The sequence below is a fragment of the Nicotiana tabacum genome, chromosome 19, assembly GCF_000715075.1.
Source record: "Nicotiana tabacum cultivar K326 chromosome 19, ASM71507v2, whole genome shotgun sequence".
Lineage (NCBI taxonomy): Eukaryota > Viridiplantae > Streptophyta > Magnoliopsida > Solanales > Solanaceae > Nicotiana > Nicotiana tabacum.
This window is the reverse complement of record NC_134098.1, coordinates 104055626-104078413: the sequence shown is the minus strand read 5'-3', so window position 1 is coordinate 104078413 and position 22788 is coordinate 104055626. Positions and strand designations below refer to the sequence as shown.

General features: G+C 36.0%; 1 protein-coding gene across 2 annotated transcripts; it reads left to right on the top strand.

The window, feature by feature from the left end:
- The first annotated feature begins 7891 nt into the window (after nt 1-7891).
- LOC107818189 (ferric reduction oxidase 2) lies at nt 7892-15509 on the top strand. 2 transcript variants are annotated; one of them, XM_016644135.2, is made up of 8 exons: nt 7892-8223; nt 8423-8528; nt 8656-8838; nt 9273-9507; nt 13445-13772; nt 13870-14113; nt 14329-15029; nt 15117-15509. In XM_016644135.2, the coding sequence occupies exons 1-8, from the start codon at nt 8022-8024 to the stop codon at nt 15254-15256; spliced, it is 2139 nt and encodes a 712-aa protein (XP_016499621.1). In that variant the 5' UTR covers nt 7892-8021; the 3' UTR covers nt 15257-15509. The 2 variants fall into 2 exon arrangements, with proteins under 2 accessions (XP_016499621.1, XP_016499620.1); XM_016644134.2 differs by having other exon boundaries at nt 7917-8223; nt 14314-15029.
- The last annotated feature ends 7279 nt before the right edge of the window (nt 15510-22788 follow it).

Below are 22788 nucleotides of genomic sequence, written 5' to 3'. Positions count from 1 at the left end.
AGGAGAGGAAAAGAAGGTTGAGGTAGAGGAAATCATGGAGACTTTACCATATGAACAACTCTTAGCAACGAGCCTCGAGGCTACACCATGGTATGCAGATATTGCAAATTACCTGGCAAGCGGTATTGTTCCATATGACTTGTCTCCTATGCAAAAGAAAAAGTTTTTTTGTGATTGTCGCATGTATTTCTGGGATGAACCATATTTGTTCAGGATTTGTCTTGATAAAATAATTCGGAGATGCATTCCCGAGATAGCTCAATCTTCTGTTTTGCAGGCATGTCATGCTTCACCGTAAGGAGGACATTTTGGAGGTGTAAGGACAGCGGCTAAAGTGTTGGAGTCAGATTTTTATTGGCCGATGTTGTTTAAAGATGCACACTTCTGGTTGAAAAGTTATGATGAGTGCCAACGGACATGGAATATTTCTCGTCGACATGAGATGCCCATGAACCCAATTCAAGAGGTGGAAGTATTCGATGTATGGGGAATCGACTTTATGGGACCATTTGTTAGGTCATATAAAAACAAGTACATACTTGTAGATGTGGACTATGTCTCGAAATGGGTAGAAGTCGTAGCACTTCCAACAAACGATGCAAAGGCAGTTATTGGTTTCCTGAGAAAGAACATCTTCACCCCATTTGGCACTCCAAGATCTATCATCGGTGATGGGGGCACCCACTTCTGCAACCGATCCTTTGCAAAGTTGTTGGAGAAATATGGCGTTCTACATAAAGTTGATACTCCGTATCACCCATAAACAAGTGGGCAAGTCGAGGTGTCAAACAGAGAAATCAAAAGTGTTTTGACCAAAACTGTAAATGCTACTCGGATTGATTGGGCGAGAAAATTGGATGATGCGCTATGGGCTTACCGCTCTGGATTCAAAACTCTGATTGGTATGTCACCGTATAAATTGGTGTTCGGAAAGGCATGTCACTTGCTGGTGGAGTTAGAGCATAAAGCCTTCTGGGCGTTACGACTATTAAATCTGGACTTGGAGGCCGCTGGAACTAGTAGAGTCATAGAGCTGCATGAACTTGACGAGTTCCGTTACCATGCTTTTGAGAGTACAAGGTTATATAAGGAAAGAATGAAACTGGTGCACGACAAAAATATTCTTGAGCGAAATTTTAAGTCGGGAGACGTTTTATTATTATTCAATTCGAGATTGAGGTTATTTCCAGGCAAATTGAAGTCAAGATGATCAGGACCATTTCGTGTGCTAGAGATTCATCCCACCGGAGCCATTGAGATTGCTTCAGAAGATGGTTCTCGCAAGTTCAGAGTCAATGGTCACATGTTGAAACATTATTTGGGCATGGATGAGACGAAAGTAGTATCGGTGACTCATTTTCTAGAGCCAACAATGTTGAGCGAGCTTTAAGTCGATTTCCTGAGTCGTGCTGCAATATTAAATCAGGCACTTCATGGGAGGCAACCCATTGTAATGTTGTATTCGTCATGCCGTGACGTTAACTAAGGAGCTCATTGGGAGGCAACCCAATTCGTAGTTGATTTTTAGCGTAATTAAAAAAATTCTTTTTGTTTGTAGGAACTAACATGTTTGCAGGCAATTCCAGCGGATCGTGCACTGGACCTCGCGTCGCTAGGTCCCCAGCGAGCTAGGCCAGGCGGAAAGCATCGCGTCGCCAGTGTTATTTCTCGCGTGGGAGCTCGCCTCGCATGGGTTACAGCGAGGTGAAATGTGCGTATTATCTCACGTCGCGCGCCCCACATCTCGCGTTGGAGCTCGCTTCACACGGGGTATAGCGCGCCATTAGCATCGCGTCGCCAGGTAAGTATTTGTTTTCCAGTTTTCTTTTAATCCTTTTGTTTTGTTCCTTTTAAAACCCCTCCCTTAAAATATAAACTAAACGCCTCAAACATCACTCATAACAATCTCACACACTCACGCCTCAAGAACCCTCCCTCACAAACCCTTTGAAGACAAGCATTCCCTGCTCTTTCCTTCACCTGCAACATCAATTCAAGGGCAATCCTTCCTCTTAAACATCTAAGGTATGATTTCTACATCCATTCTTTGGCAATTTCGAATTGGGTGAATGCATGTCATTGGATACAAATTTTTGGGGTTGTTATTCATTGTAACAATGTGTTTGTGTGTCCCAACCCCATGAACCCCATAGGAATGGTGTTGTTATTGTGTGAACAAGTGGTAGCATGGAACTCCCAAGCCGATTTAGGAGGGTGAGGTAATCCCTCATCCCTAAAAGCACTCCCATGGCACTAGTGCATGCTAAGTGTTTGTCATAATGCCTCAAAGGTATTCTTTGTCCCCATTGGAGCCTGAGTCTCTAGGATTGTGAGACTAGTGCTATGTAGTCGTGCACCACTTTAAAACTTTAAGTGTGGAGTGGCTCACTGGTAACCCGATGCTTCTAATTTGGAGGAAGCACCCATGTGTCATTGCTTGATTCTCATACTTAGAAAATATGAGGTGAAGTCTGAGTGACCTCGGAAATTATGGAAAATCATATGTTGAACTCTTAAGTGTGGGGTCGCAAGACCATGTTTTGAATGTTGCAATGCGTCCTAAACTGATTAATGCCCACTTGTGTAGATACAAATATGCCTCCAAGGAAGGACACTGGTAAAGGCAAGGCCACATCCACTGTTCCATCTAAGGCTAAGGCTTCCTCTGCACCTCTACCGAAGAAGAGAAAAGGGGCTGAAGCCACTTCAAGTCAAGTTGAAGGATTGCAAGCAGTGGCAGCTATAGCAGCCACTCACCCACAATCTCAAGGATAGAGGGAGTTTGGACTCAAGAGCATACATCCACATGTTAAGGACTGGTACAAATGTTGTAGGCCGAGACATATACATCCGGAATCTACTATTCATGAGTGTTGCCTACAAGCTAAGTACCAAGCAATCTGGAGAGGTATTAATGAGTTGGGGCTGTGTTATGTGTTCAAAAATACCGGGGATATAAATGTCAATCTGGTTTGAGAATTTTATGCCAGTTTTGATCCAAACGATCCTGAGCAGCTGGTGCCCATTCAAGGAAGGTTGATAGATTTTTCAGCCTCAGCAATATGCAATTCCTTAGGTGCTCCAAATGTTCCTCAGGAACCCTTGGATAATTTCATCACTCGTCCTACATATTGAGAACTGAGACACACTCTTTGTGGTGTCAATTCTATGGCGGCGTAGGTTCGGGATAAGAAAACCAATCGTCATAGTAAATTCCCCAAGAAGAATATGAGGGCAGAGGCTCAAGTATGGCTGAAATTGATTAATACACGGCTCCTACCTTGCAATCATGACACTCTTATTAGCCGTGAGAGGACGTGTGTGCTATATTTCCTCATGACTGGCCAGAGGGTGAATGTGGGTCATTTGATCCTCTACCAAATGACTCAAGTGAGAACTAGTAAGAGAATTGATTGAATGCCCTTTGCAAACATGTTAACACGGTATTTGAGACAGGAAGAGGTGGAGAAGGAGAAAGCTTTTGATCACATCATTGATCATCCCCTACGACTAATGGACATTACAAGTGTCCGGGTTAAGGAGGAGACTGATATGCCATCAATGACAGGTGTCGAGCGCAATGCTCGCGATGACAGCTTTATGGCCCATTTTTATGGGATGATGGACTTGCAGCTTCGGATTGGGGGATGTTCGGGCACTACAAAGGAGAGGGCCATATTAGAGGAGTGTTTCCCGCTCAATGCTCATGCTCAGCAGCTGGATGGGCTTGGTGATGGCTACACACTCCCAGAGGATGAGGATGTCAACACACCTGAGCAGTCCGAGGCCGAGCTGGAGCAGTCGGATGATGATGATGAGGAGGAGGAGGAGGAGGAGGAATACATTGATGGTGGTGGCTAGTGATGTAATTGTGCTTAAATAAGTATGGGGTAATATACATTGATATGAAGGTGGAGTTTTAGTTTGACATAAATATGGGCTTGAGTATTGAAGTATATGTATTAAAGTGCTTAAGGGAGGTGTAGTCACTCATATCTAAATATATCCTACCAGACCCGCAGCCTACATTACAACCAAATAAAGTCCTACTTGATCCTAGATTGAATGAGCTCGATTAGTAGAGTATTACACTACGGGCAACCCTATGGTGCATCATTTGTGACATATGAATGTTATTTCTGAGAGCGAGCGAATTCTTCCTATCTTGTGTCCCTACGGTCTTAAAATTTATTGTGTGTGGAACTAATCTCTTTTGTTGTGTGAGGGCACGTGATTCATGATGGATAGGTAATGTTGTTGACCTCCATGTTAGAGTAAGTAAGTGTATGGTATTTATGAGTCAAATCTTGAGGTGAGGATGTTACACCTTTGTGCTTAGTATATTTTAAAGATTCTTGATGTGACGAGTTAAGGGAATTGCTTAAAAGGTCGTGTCTATAAGTGTAGTTTGATTGCTCGAGGACGAGCAATGTTTAAGTGTGGGGTATTGATGTTCGGCTATAATTCCATATTTAGGACATTATTTACCTTACATTTTAGGTGCTTTAATGCGAAACTATAATTTATTTGCGCGTAATGGAGTGTATTTTATGTGCAGGTACATTGGAGATAAAAGTAGAGCAAAAGGAATATTTAAAGTCTAAAGCATGCTCGAAAACAGTTGAAAAGAAGAAAGAAAGAAGTGAGCAGCTGAAAAATGAGGAAGCTGGCGAAGCGAGCTATTGAGCTCGCGTTAGAGCTGGCGAGGTGAGCCTTTGAGCTCGCGTGGGAGCAGGAGACACGAGGGATAAGGCGAAGTTGAGCTCACGTGGAGGCAAGCGTCGCATAGTCTGGGGCGAGGTTCATCTCGTATTTTACCTCATGAGGCGCGATCTGAGGCGAGCCTGATCCGGATTTTGAAGGCTTATTTTGTCTCTTTGTTTGACTAAGACTTGGGCTATGTCATTTAGGTTTGTTCCTACACATATAAATAGACATTAAATACCACTTTTGAAGGAGTTTTGCGACCGGAGGCAAGAATAGCTCGTGGAACACCCGTTGGGGGAAAGAATCATCTATTTCTACATTTCTTCATATTTACTTTGTAATTTATTTATGCAAAATACTTGGAATATTGTTACTATGAGTATGAGTAGCTAAAATTCTAATCTAGAGTTTTGATGGAACCTATTGGAGGATGATTTTCCTGTTACGTTAATATAGATTTGCCGTAATTTTTCTCTATTTGTTCAACTACGTTTATATTGTGGTTGGTTGAAGAGCTCTCAATCGACTGTGCCTATTTAGTGTGTATTATTCGAAAGAGAGTGCATATTTAGGTAGTTGTTAAACAACATCACTCCTAACGTATATGAGGGATCAATACGGAGGGTTTAGTCCTTTTTATAAGGTATAGTTGGGCGTGATCAAAATCTAAGGCAACAACCGCAAGATTCATGGTACAAATTAAGTCCGAACCAGATTTTTGAAATTAAAAAAAAAACTCTACAACAATAAAATTAAATTCTTTTACATCCCATACTATGTTCATGTATGAAGGATTGAAACAACTCGAAAAGGATTTAGGCACAAGAAAAAAATTCAACAAAGACTATATAGAAGAAATTTATAAACTAGAGAGAACGTGGTAAGAGGCTTTTTCACAACTCATAAAGTTTTAAATCTCACTACATGCTATCTCTCCACAATAGAAAATATGTAGTAGCACCCCTATTTATAATACTACAAACCAAATTTGACTAGAATTTAGAAAATCAATTCCTATATGATTTTGATTGTGAATCCTAATAAGACATGAATTAAGTAAACTAACAAATACCAAATCCTAGAAAACTTAAGAATTATAATTAATCTTGGTTTAATTTCCAACAGCCTCCCTTAAACCAAGATCTTCAAACTTGAGCATGCCATGAGTAACATCAAGCCTTGTAGAAGTTAAATACTTTAGGCTCTCTATTAATTTTCTAAAATATGTTGCATCACTAAAATCACGAGTGTCATCTTTAGTCAATTTCAAATTCTCTTCAATATTGGCCATATATGATTTTGCTTTAACCATGGTAAATTTTTTCAAAATAGCATCAACATATTTTTTTCTTACTTTGAAATTATCTACTTCTTCAGTTGCCTTGTGATTGGTCTTGTACATTCATTCAACTTCAGTTGGCCATCCTATAGGTTGTAGAGTAATGCCACCAATAGATATTTCTCCATGCTCCTTAAAACATGCAATTTCGAACAATGGCACGAAATTAATTGCATCTTCAATATCTATAATCATGAGTTGCAGTTCTAAATCCCAAGTTATTTCTGCTTCAAGGGTAGATTGTCATAAATTCTCTCTTGATGAATCATCTTGTTTTTTTCGTTACTAGGTTTATCTTCAATACTATCAAATAACTTTTCTTGTAAAACACCAATCTTTTTTAGACGGGCATCTCTTGCAACCAAATTGTCCTTTTTAACAATCGCAGAAATTCTTGGCAGATCAATTTGAATATTATTTGACTTCTCTTCGCTTTCAATGGAATCTCTATCACAACAAAAATTGCATGTACCTTCTCTTCTTTTCTCCTCTATTTTTCAATTTTGGCCTTCTTGATTTATTTCCGCCATTATCGGTGTGCCTTCTTTTCCTTTTGGTTGATCATCCTTTTCTTGCGATGCCTCCTCTAATGTCTCATTTTTCTGTTAATTCAGTGATCTCTTGTATGTCACCAATTTCCCTTCTATATCATCAAGTTTGAGAGTGCTAAGATCTTTAGTAGCCTCAAAAAAAGTGGAGACTTAAAGAGAACCGTAGAGCTTTCAGAATTTTATAATAAAATATTTTTCCATCAATGTATTACCTAAAAAGATAAAAGGAAATGATGAATATTGTTTTTAATATAGTATGTGTTTTAATACTTTCTCCATTTTGTCATTGAAAAAACAATAAAATAATCTTCGGGAATTGCCAAAAAGTATTTACAAAAGCAGTAGCTCAAAATATTTGGTTAGGGAGCTAGACATAGAATTAAGTTAAAATGATATATATGCCATAAGTTTGCCATGGCTATTTTAGTTTGATGACCTATTTGAGGGAAGTTACCTACACTCCGATTAGTACATTTAGCGCAGCACAGTTAAGACCTAAACTAAACTGTCGCTAAAGCCAAATATACATCCCCACTATTTCGTAAAGAAATTAGTTTAAAGGCAAAGTTTAGACCAAAACTTGAAAAAGAGCTTAAAATTACACTTCTTTGTCCTGATGGCCTAAAGCAAAAAAATAATTCACAAAAGTTAGGTGGAAAAAAAAAGGAGAAATAGGGATTTTACACAAATTGCCGGCAATATTCATTGTTTACTTTTTCTAGTCATATACATAGTTTATATATTAATTATATATAATTATCCACATATAATACATTATGCATATTTTATACTCCCTCCGTCTCAAATTATCTGTCATGATTCTCTTGTACATGTCCCTTAAGAGAAATTAATTAGGATGAGATTTTGACTACTTTATCTTTATTCATGTCTTAATATTTAATCTTTCTTTGTTGGTATTTGAACAAAGTTATTCATAATTGAGGTGTTTGTAATCTTCAAGGATAATTAATAAGGGTAAAAAAAAAATTAAAAAAAAATTTGTCTTGAACTTCTAAAATGACAAATAATTTGAGATAATTACTTTTACTTTTAGTAACCACGACTATGAGGCGGAGAGAGTACCTCCACTAGCCATTTTTAGTTTAAGTGATTGGGTAGGAGTCTATTTGGGTTAATTCATCATTTTTTTAAATCTAATTTTGATGCATAAAATTATTCGATATTTGTACTAGTGGAAGTTAACAGGTACCTCTAGAATTAGTTGAGGTGTATGAAAGCTGATCGGAATACCGCGATTATTAAAAAAAGTGAGGTGTAATAATCTTGTCAGGTCAGCATCTAATACTAACTTGCTTATTTATAGCAGAGAACTTGTAACACTCCTTTGCTAACAAGTTCACTATATCTTCTTCCATTGAAAGGCCATAAACAAGCTAATTAGAGAAATAAAGAAGCTAGAAATAATGGAGGTGAAGAAGAGATCATCATCATCATCACTTTCTGATGGAAAAATAAGAATGATACAAGGAGCAATATTAGCTTTAGCACTTACAATATTTCTTGGGAATTTGATGATGTGGGTAATTATGCCAACTTTCACATATTATCAGAAATGGGTTCCTGCTCTCCTTGCTGCTACTAACTCCACATTCTTTGATATCCAAGGTATATATCTAACTCCTTCCTCCATTTTTTCCATTCTTTTTGTCCCTTTTGGAATGTTCCATAAAATTTGAACGATACAGAAAATATTAGCATGAGAATCCGACTCCTCTTTTCTTCTTTTATTTATTTTTTTAAAAATATTGAGATGAGGGAAAAATTAATTTTTTTTGTATATTTGATTCTTGGTGTCATTTTACAGGTCCCATTATGATGAACTTCACACTGCCAATCTTATTCATAGCTGTTTTGGGTTGCATTTATGTCCATTTGGAGAAGCAAAAAAGTGATAGTGTCACTTCATACTGGTATATATATCCACAAAAAATAATGTTTTAAGCTTTTCTTGTTTGATTGAAGGAGTTTCATTTGAGATTACATGTATTAATTGTTTTCTCTACTTGTTATTGTTGTTTTCCTTCAAATTGTATACAGCAACAAGGATTGGTTGAAGGTGTTGAAGAAGCCAAAAATCATGAAACCATTAGGGATAGTGACATGGATAGAGCTCTTTTTTCTGGCCATGTTCATTATTCTCTGCGTTTGGTATTTCTCGGCATTTGTCTATTTTCACTATAGTACCATTACCACTTATGCGGCAACTAAAGGAGTTCAAGTGTAAGTATCTCCTTTCCCAAATCCTCCTAAAAACACAAAGATAAAAAGAAAAAGAGAAAGTTCTAATCATATTGCTTGTTGTACATTATACAGCTACCTTCAGTTCATATTGTCTGATCTTTAAAAATTTTGCACACCTTTAAAAAGATAACCATAAAAGACCCTTTATCTTTGTGTTAAATGTCTCATGTAATTAACACTTCATCGATTGGTGTAACAAGGGTGAACTTTAAAAAAAGAAGTATATATATATTTGAGACAAGAGGAGTAACACTTTTTGATCTTTTACTATTTATGAAATACTTCGAGTAGGGAAGAGTAGCATCTAAAGAAGAAGAAAAAAATTCCCACATAATTTTGCTTAATATTTGTTTGCAATTTTTAGGTGAGCTGGGGATATAACATTTTTCTTTTTTGTGGTGGAAACATTGTAGGTGGCAGGCAAGGATTGATAGGTTGGCATTGGTGATAGGGCTAACAGGGAATATATGTTTAACATTTCTGTTTTACCCAGTGAGCAGAGGGTCATCTATTTTGCCTCTTTTGGGGCTAACTTCAGAAGGTAGCATCAAATATCATATATGGTTGGGACATATTGCTATGACCCTATTCACTATTCATGGTCTTCTCTTTATTCTCTTTTGGGCTGTCTCTGGTCGATTACATGAGGTAATTTCTCCTCCTAATTACACCATGTTTATTCATAATTTATTCTTGAATTCTATCCTAATTTTGTTTCAAATACAGTAAAAATTAAGAAATTTCCACTGAAGTAATAATCTATAGAATGTTGCACACCCCAAGATTGCTCTTTAAACCACGACACTCCAAGAAATAAGATTTTCAGTGACGATCTCAGTGGCGGAGACATGTAACCCTTTCGCCGAAAAATTACACTATTTTGCTAGATAATTTTTTTTATTTTATGTATATTTACTATGCGTTGATTCTCCTTGACTTTTCGATATATCTAATTATTTATATTTTGACACCCCTTGATGAAAATTCTGGATCCGCCACTGGACGATCTTAAGGAATATATTATACACTGATACTACAAAAATAGCTAGCTAGATTCACTGTTTATTTTTTCTAGCCGATATACATATATTATATATTCATTAGGTGTTTTTAGTTTAAGCGTTTAGGTTAATTATATTCCTCTGATTTCTTTGTATCAAGTGCACTAAATATTTGAACTTTCTATCTTAAAAAGACAGTACTCTTTTGAGAAGGTGGGGGTGGTTGGTGTTGGATTTTCAAGATTTCCATAACTTAAAGGCTGCCTGATTATGATGTGTAATTTATTGCCAAACCGCATCAATTATGCTTGAATTAGGAAAAAAGAAACTTTGAAATTCTAGGATATATAGAGATATTGCTACGTGAACTTCATGTACAAGAAACTACTTAATCAAGATTCAAGAGAACGTCAAAAAGAAGATAAAGCAATTTTTGAAACTTAACTTATACAGTAAAAAGATGATCCTTACACACCAAATTTTCTTGGTTTGCCACTCAATAATAACATGTTGTTAGGTTGATAGTGCCCACACTCAAAAGAAGATGTGAATATTAAGTTCACTAGGTTTCAAACCTCACCATATATCAAAAGTATGGGTGATGTAGCACATTAATATCATTCAAATTTAAGAAACTTGCAAGGAATCTTTACATAAATAGCCGGTCGGCTTCACTATTTATTTTTTTAGTCAGTATATATAAATTATATATTAATTATACACATATTATAAATAAATTATATATCTAATGCATATCAACCGGTTATTTTTATTTTAAGCAATTAGGCGAATAATTATTTAAACTAATTCTTCAAATTGAAGAAAGGGAGTGAATTCTTTTCTTTTCTTTTTTCCTTTTACTTTACAATGAATAGTTGATTTTAATTACTTTCGATATATTTTTCATCTTAAAAAGAATATAACGATAATATTATACAATAAAGTTATTATTATTGATGTAACCAAACAACAATGATAACTTTTATAGGGTGGTTGGTGTCCCTCTAGAATCTAGATACTGAAATTTTACCTGAGTTTAAAGTTTTCATAGTTTCACTTTTAAAAAGAATTTCCAAAAAGTATGCGTTCATAGTCTAATACGTTAAAAACTAATCCAATTCCTCTTATGCATATTTGGTAATAATTGTGCCTCAGGTCTAGCTCTTACCTAACACTACAATTTCAATGGAATGAAGTTCAAATTCAAAAAAGCAAAATCAGATAGTTATGTATCATCACCCTTTTACTAAGGTCATTATCTAATTAAGTTGTCTCATTATGTGAAGAGCAATCAAATGTATAATGTGATACACAGAAGATTTCATTATTACATTTTATCTCCTATCTACTCTGCCCAAACCTTTTAGTCTTTTCATAACAAAAGGCAAAGCTAGTACAAATTATAATTGATTAATTTCCCATTGGAATGATTGTTCTTTTAAAAATTAGGGGTTGAGCATTTTTATTGATAACAAGACCAAGAAATGTTTAGATTTTTTAGTTTCTCATATCTTAAAGTCTAGAAGCTCTTTTTTCCAATAAATAAGCTCATATACCAAAAACCACCAAGACTTGGTATAATTTAGTAGAATTAACGGAAAATCTGGGCAAAATAGTACGGGCTAGCCAGTTTTCGTACTGATAATGAAAAATTATCCAGCGTTTATAAATTTGTTGAAAAATAGCATTTTTTGTACTGAAACACGGAAAGTTCTAGCATATTATGCTGGATTATGGAGTTTCTGTGTATAAGTTTCCAGCATATTATGTTGGAACTCCAGCACACGGAAAGTTCCAGCATAGTATGTTGGATTATGGAACTCCTGCATATAAACTTCCAGCATATTATGTTTGGAACTCAAGCATATTATGCTGGAAGCTCATATGTAAAAAAAATTCGAACTTCATCATATTATGTTGGAATATTTTCGGATTTTTAAGGGTGTTTTTGTTCATATTTTATCTTTATATGAAAAAGTAGCTAAATTTCGAATATTTTAAAATTGTGGTTATTTTTTTGTAAATCTAGTTATTTATGATTTTTTTCTTGAAAATCTTCCACATAGTGATTAACTAACATAGTACCATTTAATGAATAAAAGTTTGGTGAAACAGTTAATTAATGTGGGAAACCTTCGTAAGATTAAATTTAAGGTTCCACTAGTTTTGGAAGTTTGATTGGGATTTGAGAGCCCACTCCCCATGCCATTAGCCATGAGAGTGACACCACAATAGAGTGGGAATTGGACCACATCAATATTATTTGTCCATTTGCCTATTGCAGTTGCCATTTTCATGAACCCCTTACTGTTTGGTCTTTCTTAATTTATGGATTCTCCCTTTGGGAGTTGGGACCCCATCAAAAAAGAGAATGAAGCAATGGAATTATTAATAAGTTTCCCTGCATATTCTACACCACTAATCAACCAAACAAAAGTTTTTAATTGTGACATCCATTTGGGCATCTATAACTCTAGAAGATAGCCGACACACCAGCATGATGCCTATCTGACGTGATCATATTATTATATACTCCCTCCGTTTAAACGAGTTACTTTTCTTTTTAATATATTTCAAAATAAATGTCATATTTTTAAATTTGAAAATAATTCAATTTTAAACTCTCCATTTTATTTATTTTACCATTAATAAGAAGCTTTTATAACCACACAAATGTCATGACTTCACAAAGCTTTTACTGCTTAAGCTTTTAAGACCATAAGTTTCAAAAAATTTCCTCTTTTTTCTTAAACTATGTGTCGAGTCAAACTAACTCATGTAAATTGAAACGGATGGAGTATTAAGAGGTCACAATTTAAATTACAATTAGGGGATGCATACATAAAGCAGTATGTAGTATGGGCTACCAGGTACCTCTGAACTAAGTACTTTTTTTCGAATTGTGCATAAATATATGTGTAAATATTTATTAAAATTGTAACAAGTAATTAATATATGTGAACCCATAATTTTTAAAATATACTCCCTCCGTTTTAATTTATGTGAACTTGTTTGATTGGGCACGGAGTTTAAGAAAAAATAAAGGCTTTTGAAATTTGTGGTCCTAAACAGGTCAAAAAGGGGCTCAGAATATTTGTGTGGTTATAAAAACTTCTCATTAAGGGTAGAATTGTAAGTTTAAACTAAATTGTTTCCAAATTTAAAAAGGGGTCATTCTTTTTTGAACGAACAAAAAAGGAAATAGATTTACATAAACTGAAACGGAGGGAGTAATAGATTTAATACTAAAAACCTTAAAAGTTAAACTCGCGTGGATTAAGTCATGGATGCAGTTGTGTCTCTGTAACCAAGAATGTATATACAGAAATCAATAAGTGCGGATGGACATATTGCTTAATATCCACATACTTAAAAGGTTTTAAATACATCTAACTTGGAATGCATCATGCGTACACGAGTTCAAATGACAATAACTTTCCCGCCATAACTGCCCAGTCTACATTTCTTATTTTCTTATTAAAGGTCTTTTTAAAGACAAAATAAAAAGGAAGGAAAGAAGAGTAGAATAGGATAGCAGTATTCATTTTGATCATATCTTATTTAATATATTTGGTTTAATGCAGATGCTTAAATGGGATCCACATTACATATCAAATGTCCCAGGAGAGATTGGTTTACTGGTTGGTTTGATATTGTGGATAACAACTTTTCCAGCAATAAGAAGAAGAATGTTTGAACTCTTCTTCTACACTCATTACCTCTACATTCTATTCATGGCTTTCTTCTTACTCCACACTGGAATGTTCTACGCCTGCATTATGCTTCCTGGTTTCTTCCTCTTCCTCATCGATCGATACTTGAGGTTTTTGCAATCAAAACAAAAAGTTTCTTTAGTTTCAGCCAGAGTTTTGACTTGTGAAACTTTTGAACTCAACTTTTCCAAAATACCAGGTAACGGTTCCGCCTTTTGAAGCAAAAATATACTTATATACACTGGCTACGCAACGAATTTCTAAAACTTTTATATTTATTTATTTATGATTTGTAGGTTTGGAGTACTCTCCAACTAGCGTCATGTTCCTAAATGTACCAAGTATATCAAAGCTGCAGTGGCATCCATTCACTGTAACATCAAACAGTAACTTAGAATCAGATACAATTAGTGTTGTTATCAAATGTGAAGGAAGTTGGACCAAGAAACTTTACGATGTTATATCTTTGCCTTCCCCTGTGGATCGCCTTGAAGTTTCTGTTGAAGGACCCTATGGACCTGTTTCCACTCATTTCCTAAGGTTAGTATTCCACGACATGTTCATATTGCAATAATGTATTGCATTATTGGTTTTTAAGTTATATATACTAATAGTGTAGAGAAACTTTTATGGTATCTGTGTATTTTTAACTTGTGAATACATGTTACTAGATTAACAATTAATGCTAATCTTGTTATGAACATTTATATGTAATTACCTTAACAATTGTGATGATGTAGCCATTTTAATCACAGGCATGATACATTGGTGCTGATCAGTGGAGGAAGTGGAATTACTCCGTTCATTTCAATAATCAGAGAGCTGATATATATGAGCTCAACACTGAAATGCAATACCCCCAAGATTCTATTAGTCAGTGTGTTCAAGAACTCTTCTCAATTCTCTATGTTAGACCTTCTTCTTCCTTTATCAGGCACTCCTTCAGGATGTTCTAATCTTGACCTACAAATTGAGGCTTATATTACCAGAGAGAATGAACCAGCACCAGAAAAACCCGAACCTCTTCGAACTGTTTTGTTCAAACCTAACCATTCTGATGCACCCATAACCCCAATTTTAGGCCAAAACAACTGGCTTTGGCTTGCTGCTATAATATCCTCCTCATTTGCTCTTTACCTTCTATTTGTGGGGCTACTTTACCAATACTATGTTTACCCTATGGACCATGGTACTAACAAAGTATTCCCATATCACACAAGGGCATTGTTCAACATGCTGTTTATAGCAGTTTCTATAGTAATTGCAGCAAGTGCAGTCTTCCTTTGGAACAAGAAGAAAAGTGCTAGGGAAACTAAACAGATTCAGGACATGGCAGATTCAACAAAATCTTTAAACTCATTATTAGCTTATGCTGATCAAGAGCTGGAAAGTCTTCCGCAACAATCACTCAACAAATCAATCAAGACATATTATGGCCAGAGACCTGATCTCAAGAGTAATTACATATATCTTTGCATACGTAGGCCGTACTTTCTTACAAACTCTCTATGCTTGGGTAACTAAATGAAGTTCTCTTTTGTAGGAATTTTGCTAGAAGTTAAAGGAGCAAGTGTTGGAGTAGTTGCCTCTGGACCGAAAACCTTGAGGCACGACGTAGCAGCCATTTGCTCATCTGGTTTGGTTGAGAATCTGCACTTCGAGTCCATCAGCTTTACCTGGTGATTTACACGTCTGAAAGAATGCATCACTATCTATGTAGATATTATTCTCTGTAATATGTTCCAGCCTTCTGGTTGGGTCGATATGCGTTGTTCAAATAGGTTTGTCCTAGGTTACATTACTTTTTTGTCGAATATCATATGTAAGGTATTGTAAGTAGAGTCTTGGAAGAGGAAATAAGTTTCATGGGATTTGAATTGAACCTGTATTTGTTTGGGAAGCTTATACTAAACAAAGACCATCTCATACAGTCATACCCAATTATTATTGATAAATAAACCAAACCAAGCTCCTAAATAATTTTTTCTAAGACTGGGTCTCAAACTTTTCAGTCTACTCGTTTTAACTTACATTCCAGTGTACTCGTTTTAACTCACAATTATGTATCAACTAGTAAATTTACCCGCGATCGTGCCAATATTCAGAAACTAAAAATATTTTATTCTTCACATCCGAAACGATTAGATTTATCAATTTTATATTGTTACTCTAAATTGAACTTCTTCCAAATATGCGGAAGATACCAAACCACATATATAAGGAAAAAATATATGAAACAAAAAACAGAAAATCAGAGGTGTCACTATTTCTAGCAATAAGCCTAACAGTCAAAAATTATTTTGTGTAGCCAAGGGAGTTCGAACCCAAGACCTCTTACATTAAACTTGAAGATGTCAACCAATAGACTACTGAGCTATTTCAATGCAAGTGGTGTCACTTTTAATGATTTTATCTTGTATTTCTGTTTTACTTATTATTTTTATATAAATATGTAGTGAAAATTTTCGACGAAGCGGTGTCCTGTGACACCGCTTGGGTCCATGTAAATCCTCCCCTAAAGACTAAGAATGTACATGTCACATATATGGACGGGAGAGAAATCCCAAAGGCCCAAAAAATAAGAATTGCACAGCTTCTCATCTTCTAACTCAAATATGGATGAACCAACAAAAGCCCCAAGATTTTGACATCGAGATCAGTAACTCCTATTCTAATGGTCTTGCCTTTACCAGCCCGAGTGTCAAGGATGTATCAGCTCCTGTAGTTAGCTAACTTAACCATAGTTAGAATGATAGCTATTAGTAGAGTTAGTACAGCTGTCATAATTAGTCGGTTAGATTAGTTGTATAAATATACACAGTAGCCTTCCATTTGTACTGTACAGAACATAACAGAATAAAATTTTCTCTCAGCTGCTTCTTCTCTTCTCTCTTCGACACTGATTTCTTCTCTCTAGCTGCATGTCAATGGTGAATTCATCATGGTATCAGAGCAGTTAATCGAGTGATTCTAAGGGATTTTTCGTGTAATTGAAGAAAAATTTGAGAGAATCTACTCAAATCTAGAAATTTTGAGCCCTAATTTTGCACATTTCCATGGCGATTCCTTAAAATTCAACGAGTACCGGGAATAATGGAGCTGAAACGAGTATTGGAGTTGTCGCTAGCTCCGTCGTTCTCGATCACAACCACCATCTTTATTTGCAACCCTCTGATGGTTCAGGATCGATGTCGGTGGGACTCATTTTGACAGGAATGGAGAACTACTCTCTTTGGAGTCATGCGATGAAGGTTGCACTATTAGGTAAGAATAAATTGTGTTTAGTTGATAGATCGATATCAAAGGAATATTTCGGTTCTGATTTGGCGAAATAAATGGGATCGATGTGATGCGATTGTGACTTCATGGCTCATGAGCAATGTGAGCAGAGAATTGGTAACAGGAGTGTTATTTTCTTCTAATGCACAGAAGGTCTGGGCTTCCTTCAAGGAGCGATTTGACAAAGTGATGGATCAAGACTGTATTACTTGCACAAGGAAACATTCACCCTAACACATGAGATTTCATGAGTGTCAACTTATTTTACCAAGCTCAAAGATCTCTGGGTAGAGTATGAGTCAATACTTCCACCTCCTCCATCAGCCACAGAGTATATTGATCAATTGGAATATCAGCGGTTGCTGCAGTTTTTGATGGGATTGAATGATAATTTTGAACAAACAAGGAGCCTAATCATATTGATGTCTACCTTACTATCAATTAATATGGCTTATGCTATGGTAGTTTAGGATAAAAGCAGGAAAATGATTGGTGGTGGTACCTATGGGCAAACTGGGCATATTGATCCTACCGCCTTGTTCATTGCTCATTCAACAACCAAACCAAGGAGAAATTATAACTTAGAATGTGATTTTTTCCATTTGAAAGGTCATACTAGAAATGAATGTTATAAACTAATGAAGTGTAAATTTTGTAATAAGACAGGGCATCTAAAGGAGAATTGTTACAAGATTGTTGGATATCCATCTGACTTCAAGCAGAAGAGGAAAGTGAATGCAGTCATAGTTGATACAACTGGACAGCAAGGGTTGAGAACTTCACCAGCTGCACATCATCCAAGCAACAATGTTGAACCTGCTCAATTCTTCACTAAGGAGCAGTACAACTAGTTGTTACAATTGCTGAATAAAAATTCCATTGGAGAAGCAAGTGCCAACATGGCAAGTAAATGTTTCTGTGGTAATTTAACATTATGTGAAAACTTAGAACTTTATAAGTGGATAGTTGATACTGGTGCTACTAACCATATGACTGGTGATAAAAGTTTGCTGAAAAATGAAACATCAGTAGGGAATACATGGCAAGTTCAACTACCTACAGGAGATTCAGTAACAATTTCTCATATGGGAGAATGTCAGCTTAGAGGAGGTGATGCACTGAAAGATGTGCTTTGTGTACCAAATTTTAAATTTAATCTCCTGTCAGTTTCAAAAGTGACAAAGGATCTCAAATGTAGTGTTACCTTCTTTCCTCAATGTTTTGTGTTTCAGGACCTCTTGTGTGGGAGGGTGAAGGAGATTGGTAAAGAGGAGGAAGGTTTATACATTCTGTCAGTAACATTAGGGAAGAAAATAAATAGAGCTTTTGCAGTAACTAGTAAAGCAAGCATGGATATATGGCATAGAAGAACTGGGCATGTTCCCATTCAAGTTCTCAGGAGGATTCCTAGTCTACAAGACTATAGTGGTCGTTTACCTAATAGTCAATTGTCTAAATGTGAAATTTGTCTTTTGGATCGACAAACTAGAGTGTCATTTCCAACTAGCACTAGCAGAAGTTTACATAGCTTTGATTTGATTCATATGGATGTATGGGGACCTTATAAAGTTGCTACTCATAATAGAATGAGATACTTCCTCACATTGGTTGATGATTTTACTAGGTGTACTTGGGTGTTTCTCATGAGACTTAAGTCTGATGTTATTTTCCTATTTAAGAACTTCATTGTTATGGTTAAGACACAGTTTGGCCAACAAATTAAAGTGTTTAGATCAGACAATGGTAGTGAATTTTTTAATAGTGCTTGCAAAGACTTATTTCAACTACATGGAATTGTCCATCAAAGTTTTTGTCCTTATACTCCTCAACAGAATGGAGTTGTGGAAAGACGACATAGACACATACTTGAGAGTTCTCGGGCAATCAGATTTCAAGGTCATTTACCTATCAGATATTGGGGGCATTGTATTGACATTGCTGTCTACATCATTAACAAGATTCTTTCTTCTGTTTTAGCACATAAATCACTCTATGAATTGCTCCTTGGTAAGCCACCTTCATTGACACACTTAAAAGTCATTGGTTGTCTATGCTTTGCTACTAATTTGACAAGCCATGATAAATTTTCTCCTCGAGCTGTGAGGTCAGTTTTACTTGGATATGCTGCACATCATAAAGGTTACAGATTGTTGGACTTGGAAAATAGAGTGTTCTTTATCAGTCGAGATGTAGTCTTCTATGAAGACATATTTCCCTTTCATACAACTGAAAGTACATCAGAACCACTCTTCCTAGATATATTCCCAGTGCCAAGACAGAATTTTGTTATGTAAGCAGTTGTAGTGGATAGTTATGTTCCTACCACAAACTCACATAGTCATCATAATACACCTAGTGTTCCATGTTCTCCCATTACAACTCCTGCTCCCTTATTTGAGCAGGAGATTCCTTCTTCTGCTGAGCATAATAATGTTGATATTCCCATTGTTTCTCCTGGTATTCCTCATGTTGAGGAAAGAAGGAAGTCAACTAGAGTATCTAAGCATCTCATATGGCTTAAGGACTATGTTAGACCTAACAAGTTGAAGTCTGTAAGCTGCTGCAAATATCCCATTTCAGAAGTTATTGGATATGAAGCAATTTCTCCAAAGTATCAAAGCTACCTAGCTAGCCTTTATGTTAAGGTGGAACCTACAACATATTCAAAGGCTATCAAAGACAAAAGATGGATAGAAGTAATGCAAACAGAAATTAAAGCACTGGAGGATAACAAAACTTGAGAATTGGTTTCTTTGCCATAAGGACAGAAGGCCATATGATGCAAGTGGGTCTATAAAATCAAATACAAGGCATCAGGAGAGGTAGAAAGGTTCAAAGCTCGATTAGTAGCTAAATGGTATAATCAAAGGGAAAGTACCAGACTATCAAGAAACTTTTTTCCCTGTAGTGAAAATGGTTACTGTTAGGAGTGTGTTGTCTCTTGCAGCCTCAAGGCATTAGTCCATCCATTAAATGGATGTCTATAATGCTTTTTGTCAAGGTGATCTCATTGAGGAGGTGTACATGACAATTCCTTAAGGCTTCAATGGATCCAATGATAATTCTACAGTTTGCAAACTGCTCAAGTCCCTCTATGGGCTTAAGCAGGCATCTAGAAAATGGAATCTCAAGTTAACTTCAGCCTTAGTGGATGCTGGTTTTCAGCAGATCCATCTGGATTATTCCTTGTTCATCAAAAGGACAGCAAATCACATGGTAGTAGTCTTAGTCTATGTTGATGATCTTTTTATCACTGGTAATAGTCTTGTATTGATTCAATAGACTAAGGATGATTTGCAAGCCTCATTCAAGATCAAGGATTTAGGAGAGCTAAGTACTTCTTAGGCATAGAATTTGCCAGAAATTAAGATGGTATATTGATGCATCAATGCAAGTATGCTCTGGAGCTTATTGTAGAGTTGGGACTCTCAGGTTCCAAACCTGTGGCTTGCCCTATAGAACCCAATCTCAAGGTAACTACTTCATAATTTGATGCTCATACAGGATCCTCTGCTGATGTTTTGCTGACTAATCATGGCCCATATCAAAGGCTCTTAGGGAAGCTGCTTTATCTGACCATCACAAGGCCAGACATTTCTTTTGTTGTTCAGAGTCTCAGCCAATTTATGCGCAGTCCTAAAGTTTCTCTTATGGAAGCTACACTCAAGGTGGTCAGGTATATCAAGACCAGTCCAGGATTGGGGGTCTTCTTGACTGCCCATTATTCTGAGTCACTTTCAGCATTTTGCGATGTTGATTGGGCTGCATGTCCTAATACACGCAAGTCAGTTACAGGATATTTTGTTAAGCTTGGTACTTCCTTGATCTCTTGAAAATCTAAAAATCGATCTACCATTTCTAAAAGCTCAGCAGAAGTAGAATATCGTAGTCTTGCTTCAACTGTCACTGAGGTTGCGTGGATTCTTGATTTACTCAAGGAGCTGGGGCTCGAGCATCAGTCTCTTGTGCCTATCTACTATGATAGCAAGTCAGCTCTTGTCATTGCTGCCAATCATGTTTTTCATGAACGCACGAAACATATTGATATTGATTGTCATTTTATCCGTGAGAAGATTCAACGGGGCCTCATTTCCACTCTCTAATGTGCTACAACAGAGCAAGAGGTTGACCTTCTTACTAAGGGGCTTGGTCGACCTCAACATGAATATTTGATGTCCAAGCTAGGACTTCTAAACATCTTTCCCAGTCCTAGTTTGAGGGGGGTGTCAAGGATGTATCAGTTCGTGTAGTTAGGTAACTTAACCATAGTTAGAATAATAGTTATTGGTAGAGTTAGTACAGCTGTCATAATTAGTCGGTTAGATTAGTTGTATAAATATACACAGTAGCCTTCCATTTGCACTATACAGAACATAACAGAATAAAATTTTCTCTCAACTGCTTCTTCTCTTCTCTCTTCGACACTGATTTCTTCTCTCTAACTGCATGTCAATGGTGAATTCATCACCGAGCTTGAGCTTTTTCCCGACCTTTCTCCTTGTGGTTTCCTTGTTTGATACTTCAATTTTGTCATGGTAACATAAATGCAAATCCAAGAGATAAGCACCAGGAAAGAAAAAAAAACTTATTAACTTTCATATACCCACAAAATAGCAAACAAACCAAGTGAACACCATAGTACACAAAAGGATACCTAAATCTCATCCAATTTGAAATACCCACAAAACTATACAAAAAGTATATTTTTTTAGGAGATCACATCATAATGCGCTATTAAAAAGAATTAAATTATGCTAAGATGTTCACCTTTCATGGCAGTAAACGATCAAGATCAAAGCTTTGGTTCATAATGTGTAGGGAGCCAATACTACATGTGAATACATTCTTCTCTCTAGAAGAAAAATCTTCATCTCAAACACATCCATATATTATAAACCCGGAGGAAAATGTGAAGTCCGTAAATATCGCGACGATTAAAAAGAAGAACATGCAATAACAGAACCCATGATTAAAACCACAACAACTGTAGTAGAGCAAAACAAAATATACATTCAAAATGAAAATATTGAAAGGGGGAAAAGTTAATGAATATATTTTTCCTATGGAAGAAGGATTATCATAAATGAGTAGAAATAGGATTATCATAAATAATTTAAGATTTTTTTACTTGTTTCGAGGAAAAAGAAAAGAAGATGAGCATATATGAACTTATTAATTTACAAAAGGACAATGTCGAATGAAGTAACAAACTCATATTTGGTGGTTCACCCTATGATGATCCGGAGATTTTGTATTAAATTTGAGTAGGAGATGCGTCTGGCGATGACGGAAGTTTAAGGGACTAATAAATCAGACTTTGGTATTCCTCTTTGGGATTGTAATACAAAGTAACGTTTGTTTAATAGTGACTTTTGGGGTCTTAATAGTGTGGAAAAAATTCAAAAATAGCCAGATTTATAAGTGGTAATTGAAAAATAGTCACGGTTTCAAAAGTAATCGAAATTTAGCCATTTTTTATGTAAAGATAAATCAGAACGAAAACATTGTTCAAAATCCGAAAAATATTCCAGCATAATATACTGGAGTTCCAGTATAATATGCTGGAACTCCAGTATATATTCCAGCATAATGAACGAAAATACTGTTCAAAATCCGGAAAATATTCTAGCATAATATAATGAAGTTCTAGTATAATATACCGGTTTATCATAATATGTTAGAAGTTCATACACATGTGCTCCAATCTCTAGTATATTATGCTGGAACTTTCCGCGTGTTGGAGTTCCGACATAATATGCTGGAAGTTCATACACAGGTGCACCAATCTCCAGTATATTATGCTGGACCGGTCCGTGTTGGAGCAAAATAGTGGTTATTTTTCAATAACTTTGCAAACGTTGGCTATTTTTGAATTACCAGTCCGAAAACTAGATAGTCCGTGCTATTTTTACGTGAACATGTGCAATTAGGTACAA